At 39.6% G+C, this 6,745-nt stretch overlaps 1 protein-coding gene across 1 annotated transcript; it reads right to left on the bottom strand.

The window, feature by feature from the left end:
• Positions 1–797: 797 nt before the first annotated feature.
• On the bottom strand, positions 798–2,240 carry LOC148040962 (histone H2A-like). Its single transcript, XM_087675207.1, has 2 exons — positions 1,969–2,240; positions 798–1,604 (listed from the first exon to the last, which is right to left on the bottom strand). Exons 1-2 carry the CDS (start codon positions 2,167–2,169, stop codon positions 1,362–1,364), a joined length of 444 nt encoding a protein of 147 aa, XP_087531333.1. The 5' UTR covers positions 2,170–2,240; the 3' UTR covers positions 798–1,361.
• Positions 2,241–6,745: the final 4,505 nt, after the last annotated feature.

Genomic DNA, 6,745 nt, shown 5'->3' with positions numbered 1-6,745 from the left:
GGACAAATTATATAAAAAATGCCATACATATAAATAACCTTTTGTATCCAACAATTATTAGCATATTCATTTGTTCTCTTATTTCCCTATGATTTACTAGTTTTAAAATTCACCATGAGTCTTAAAAAGGGATTTCATATCCATGAGTACAAGTAAACTTTAAAGGGCTTCTCACATCTTCCAATGTGCACTTCTTATTTACACACTTTGGATCATCATTCTCTAATGTCCATTTCTTCTTTACAAACACATCCTCATTCTCTAAGCAAATAATTATAATAAAGTGACCATTGGTTTCTTCATGGTCCAAGTGATTGTTTCTTTCCTCATGATCCAAGGACATATAATGTACCCTTAGCTTTCTTCCACTATTTTAATTGTGCAATAAGGTAACTAGGTTCTATGAACATTTGTAAAGGAACAATTCACCCTTATGTACTTTCCTTAATGACTTTCAATCTACTCCAAACATTTTTAACTAATGTGCTAGATGAGATTTTCCTACCCAAGCATATTGCTTTTACTCTTCATAAACATGTCCCTTCAAAGCTTAATCCAAAAACATGAATTAAAATTAACAAAACTTTAAATACATTTGAGCACTTTCAATTTGAAACCAAGGACAATTCCATCATCAAAATTATCCCAATTTGTAGTCCATTTCAAACAATTAACAAAAGCTCTTCCAATCTTCCAAATACCTTTATATTTATTGGACCTAAAAATGGCCAATGGGACCTTGCCATTGGCCTATTCAACAATCTCATCATGAGTGGCTACTTGTTAAAAGGTTCATTATCCCTCAAAATTGACCATAATACAAGTTTTTTCATCCAATACTAAAGATAAAACCTCCCATTCTAATAAGAAGAAGGCTATATGCAATATGCTAGTCCTATTAGATTTGATTGCAATACCAATCTAATTGTATTAGATCTAAAGAGACCAGCATATGCATACTAGCCATCTTCCTAGCCAATCAAATCCAATAGGCTTTGAATGTCAGTAACAATCTAATTGTACATTGCATGCCCATTCGCCATTGACATTTCGGTAGGCTTTGAAAGCTACAAACGGTAGACACGTTCTGGAGCGTCTGAAACATAATGTGCATCAAGAGAACGGTGCCAATTCGACAGATGCTTAATTGGACCAACCGATGGAAGCTTAGAAAAGCTCGAAGAACGGTGGACAGGACAGACTGCTGCAAGACACATCGATACTAGAATTCCCATTACCAGAACAATTCACCAAGCCCTGCTCCTGCAACAGCCAGCTTCTAATCTCTCAAGCAAAAGGTGGTGTCTCAAAACACCGTTTGTAAGTGAAGTCGCATCAATCAGCCTTACAGAGAAACATCCTCATTTCTCCGCCTTCGCGGGGGACTTGGCTCCCTTTTTCTTCTCGGTCTTTTCCGCCTTCTCAGCCGTCTTCTTGGGAAGCAGCACCGCATGAATGTTGGGAAGAACACCACCATGAGCGATGGTCACACCGCACAGCAACTTTCCAAGCTCCTCATCATTCCTCACAGCCAGTTGAATGTGGCGAGGGATAATTCTGTTCTTCTTGTTGTCACGAGCTGCATTTCCAGCAAGCTCCAACACCTGTTACACAGGTAGCAACAACATGTCAACCAAAACTGCAGGGCACCAACACGCATCAGCGATTTCAGATCTAGCAGCGCTACAATGCAACCGCAGCCGCGGCTAAACTTAGTCCTCATATGGCTCAACTAGACGAGACCCTACGGGCTCCGTACGACCCCCTAAATGAAGCCCCAAGAGATAACAATTCAGAAAATCAAAAACAAATTACAGAAAAGCACCCGATGCCATGACTATAACATCTACCCGCTCCTGCAGAAGGCCATGGCCAAGAAAGAGATTCGCAAGCCCTAACTTTCCTAAATCAAGCTCCTGCAGGCATAGCCAAGAAGAATAGTAACAAGCCCTAAGATATCTACATTACCTCCGCGGCCAGGTATTCAAGCACAGCAGCGATGTAGACAGGGGCACCAGAGCCAACACGCTGAGCATAGCGGCCCTTCTTGAGGTAGCGAGCAATCCTTCCCACGGGGAACTGAAGGCCAGCCTTGGCGGACTTGGAGACGGCCTTCTTCTTGGCCTTGCCACGGCCAGCAGCACCCTTCCCACCCTTGCTGGAATCCATGAAAGCAGACGGAAGCTTGATCTGTACCGCAGAGTATACAGGAAAGACAGGCAGAATACAGAAAAGGCAGTGAATGATCTTGTGTTGAAGACTGCCAGCCGGTATGGTGCTTTAAGTACTCGGTTTTTCGTTTTTTCAAATATTTGAATGTGCCCCGCCGGATCTTGCCCGCCAATTGATCGGACGGCGCTCATCGATTTGATCGGACGATCCCTATTCATTGCAAGTCGATCCGATCTTTCTAGTTTTCCGCCAATCCATCATACGCTCCCTCCTCGCTTTTCGACGTCTTAATTCACCTTTGCCCAAAAGCATTTTGGGTATCATTTCAAATGACAACTCTGTATTGTATTTCCTTGTAACCACCCCCATCCAATGGCCCTCTTACTTACGCAATGCATCACTCTTCTTCTATAAATGTCGATCTATAATGGGTCATTTTTATCTAAATTTAAGGAGATGCATTTGTAATAGTGTGCATAGAAATGTAGTTCTTTCAAACCCCTCAATTATCAATTATATTATAGTTTACAGTATAGAAAGAATAAGAAGTTTGGTCTTTACTTACTCACCACCCCATTCACCTTTGTAGAACGTCCTGCATTGCTCTATTTTGTGAACAAACCGTGTGCTAGAAGCCACATTGTCTAAATCGTATGGCTTCTACTACTATTGCATTTTGATTTCACAATAGTTGTGTGTGTAAGGGAAGGCATCATTACGTGGTCGATCGCATGTTTAGGGTAACAAGTGGAAAAAAAGTGACTAAAATCAACTATAATCTCTCTAACATCCACTTGTTTTTTAGAGTTCAGTAAGAGACAACTCTTTAAAGTTGACATAAAACCATATTGGACCAACGAGATACTATACATTGCGGAGAAAGGATTACCTAAACACCCAATAGAAAGGGCAAGTCTCACCCATCTTCTCATCAAAGACCCGATCCTACCAAATGATCCATAAGATAATTGTATAGACTAAAGCAAGATGGGCTCCTGTTATAAGATCCGAGATACATGCTCGACCTTCTTATATACTTAAAATATATATGGTGAATATTATGCTGGTACAGAGAGAGAACAGATGAGAGAAAAGAAAGATGTAGAGAGAAAGAGAGAGAGAGAGAGAGAGAGATTGACAACACACTAGGGACTGGAAGATGGGCCAGTCCCCCCCCCCCCCCCTTGTGGAGTTATATTATTGACAAGGAGCAAACTCTTTTGTCACACATAAACTAGTTCTTAACTTGTAGATCTTGGGAACAAGATCATGGTTCCTTGCACGGGGCTAACACTTGCACAACTTGGAATTTGACACCTTTTGATGCTTCTTGAGTCTCTCATTCTCTCCTACACAATATGTGTAGGGATCTCCTCTTGGAGGTTGATTTCAGTAGAGCGTCCGCAACACTTGCACAACTCAAGGGTTGGCGAGCTTGAACTTATACAAATCCTTACACGATATACAACCGGTGAGCACTTGCACAACTCGAAAGTTGGCTCCTTTGATCTTCTTGATTTCTCTTCTTCTCTCCTACACAATATGCGTAGACCTCTCTTCTTGGTGCTTGATTTTAGCATAGCTTCTGCAACACTTTGTGAGACTCGAACTACCTTCTCTCCTCCTCTTGCATGCATGCAAAGTGATGCTTCCTTCACCTCCTCCACACCCAAGGAGAGCCTCCCTTTTATAGGCTCCAAGAGCTTCTCTTCTTGGAGAGAGACTTGAGTGCCAAGATTGGAAAGGTTGATCTTCATGCAAGATATGGCCATTCCAGGACCTACTTTGCAACACCAATTTTGGAATATCTCTCCGTGCATTGATCGGATGGGCCAACACAAAAGTTGTAGATCTTGTCGTTTCTAATAACCCACACGGGCCATTTTTAGATATCGGCTTTCTATCACGATATATTTTAAAAATGAATTTACCATATCTATTCTAAGAAAAGCAGCTTTTTAAAATCTTTTCTTAACTTATGGTCCATGCAACCATCTTGAGCCATAGATAAGGAGAGTTCATTAGATTTCCTTGGGCCTCAACCCTAAGATTGACTTCCACTGAGCACTAGATGAGCAATGTGCTCCAAGAAGCACACAAGGGTATACTAAAATATCATTTTTATGCCAATTCCATGACTTTCAAAGTGATATAGTCACAACTATAATGACCTACCCTATTCAAGGTTGCACCATTTTTTGTAAAACATTATGATGAGTATCCACATACCAAGGTGGTAATTCAAATGAACAACATAGAGCTCACACTAATGATAACATGTAAACCCTTTGAAATATGGGGTATAGAATCTATGAGACCCATTAGCCCTACTCTGCATCGCCATCATTATAGACTACATGATGAAATGGGTAGAGTCTAGGGCCACTCGTAAGAATGATACCAAGACCATAGCCAAGTTCTTATGATAGCAATTCATCTCAAGATTATAATGCCACTGTGAGATTATGAGTGACAAAGGAACACATTTTGTTGATCAAGTCATTGAGCACTTATTCTCTGTGCTCCTAGACATTCATAAGGAGTCAGCTTTATATTATGTTGAAGCTAATGGCCAAGCAGATTCGATTAATAAGACACCTCTATCTCTAGGGAGGATTGGGATAGTAAGCTCATGGTAGCATCAAACAACTTACAAGATGGCTACGAGCCAGACTTAATTCAAAATTCAAGTAAAAGAATGGAGTGATGCAATTGTAGAAACAAAATATAAGATGGTCGATAAGAAAGTTAAGCTAGTTGCTTGCCATTGCCACCGAGTAGTGAGGGTATATGTGAGTAAGTGTCAAGGCATCCAAGCTTTCATGGCCCACAGAATAGAGAGCATAAATTTACATGTGAAACATTGAAGGAATTGAAAGTTTGTGGAGAGGCATTTCACTTGCTTGATGAAATGGAATGTTTCGTGCATATGCTCGCTAAACATGGGAAAGCATTTGCATTTCAACGAACTGCAATAGGTTGCTTGGACTCGAATGTTGTATCTTCAATTGTGATTTTCATAGTGCTGCATGTACCATGGAATTTGAGGCCCGTTCCAGTACCTAGAGCTTATTTGCTAAATTAATGGAACTCTTGAATGAGAAGATATGCATGAAGATATTGGAATCATCTTCAACCCCATACTCTAATCACTAGTTTACTATACCCAATAAAAATGGAGCATTGAGGTTCATTCAAAATATGCAACCTATCAATAAAATGACATTAAGAAATGTAGGTACATGTCTTGTAGTATACAATTTTGGATAGGCTTTAGTAGATAGATAAATTTATTCTTTCGGTGACTTATACTCTAGCTATGATTAGTTTCAAACTAGTTATTGAAAGCAAGGACACCACAATAATGAAGACATCCTTAGGATTAGTATGGATGTGTACTCTTCCACAAGATGTGACAAACTCAATTGCACGCATAGTGAATGCAATGCACAAGGTGTTTAGGGACTTTATTCCACAACTTTCTATGCCCTTCTTGGACAATGCTCCAATTAAGGAATATTTAGTGGATGAGAGGAACGATGAGTTGGATACTCATGGGTGTAGATAGTTCATCGTAGACTATATCAGTGATTGTGAAAAGATATTGGCTCGTTCACTTGACTCTTTCAGGCCATAAGTCAGTTTTTGGAGTTGAGGAGATTTTGATTGTAGGCCATATGCATGGGCCTTATGGGAGAAAGCCATCGCTAGCCAAGATAGATGGGATTGATAGTATGCACGATGTGTGCACTAGTGTATTAGATGTTTGAAGGTTCTTGGGAGCATGTGTGTTCTACCTAATATGGATTCCTCATTTTGCACATGTAGTCGATGCTCTTTATCAGTTGTTGAGGAAATGTCAAAGGTTCTATTGGGAGAGAAAGCACACAAAGGCTATGAAGAAATAGAAAAGGCTCTTGAAATCTGTACCAACTTTAATGAAAGTTGATTACCCAAAAGGAAAACCTATAATCATTACAATGGATATAAGCCCAATTGGGATTGGATGGTCAAAACGATGAGAGACATGGATATACTATCAAGTTTGGTGCAAAAGTGTTGAATGAATGGCAACGATGATATCCTTGAGTAGTGAAGAGAGAGCTTTGGGGGTTGTTACAACCCTTAAATGTGATAAGAAATACTTTATGGGTGCTCATGTGGTCATTGAAATAGATTTCCTGTATTGGGTATGATTTCTAATATACCACACTAGACATTTCCACATCATAGTGGATTGTATACATAAAATCATTGAATCTTGAATTTCAACATATTATAGGGAGAAACAATCAAGTGGTGAACATGTTGTCAAGAGCATGGTATGAATATGAAGACAATATAATGGATGAGGAAGGGAAAGGGAAAGATAAGTTTATTGCTGAAAATAATGAAATTACAACTAAATTTTAATTAGCAGTTGTTATAACTGCAAGGCAGTTATTATTAATGCAAGGACAACATTAAATGCAACAAGTACAGTGGCTAAACTAATTGGAAAAAGTGTTGCAATAGTCAATTTAGTAGTAGATAATGCTATTACAATAGTGAATGTAGCTTGGATGGCAAAGAG

This window comes from Lygodium microphyllum, chromosome 1 (genome assembly GCF_053477565.2).
Source record: "Lygodium microphyllum isolate KBCC chromosome 1, Lygodium_microphyllum_v1.1.10, whole genome shotgun sequence".
In the NCBI taxonomy this organism is placed as follows: domain Eukaryota; kingdom Viridiplantae; phylum Streptophyta; class Polypodiopsida; order Schizaeales; family Lygodiaceae; genus Lygodium; species Lygodium microphyllum.
The sequence above is the reverse complement of the archived record's forward strand: the minus strand, read 5'-3'. Positions and strand labels throughout refer to the sequence as shown.

Bases quoted from the DNA above. Each gene is read 5' to 3' on its own strand.
- LOC148040962 (XM_087675207.1), bottom strand. From the start codon at position 2,169: ATGGATTCCAGCAAGGGTGGGAAGGGTGCTGCTGGCCGTGGCAAGGCC. The intron at 1,605-1,968 runs GTAATGTAGATA...CCTGTGTAACAG, and splicing joins TTGAATACCTGGCCGCGGAG to GTGTTGGAGCTTGCTGGAAA.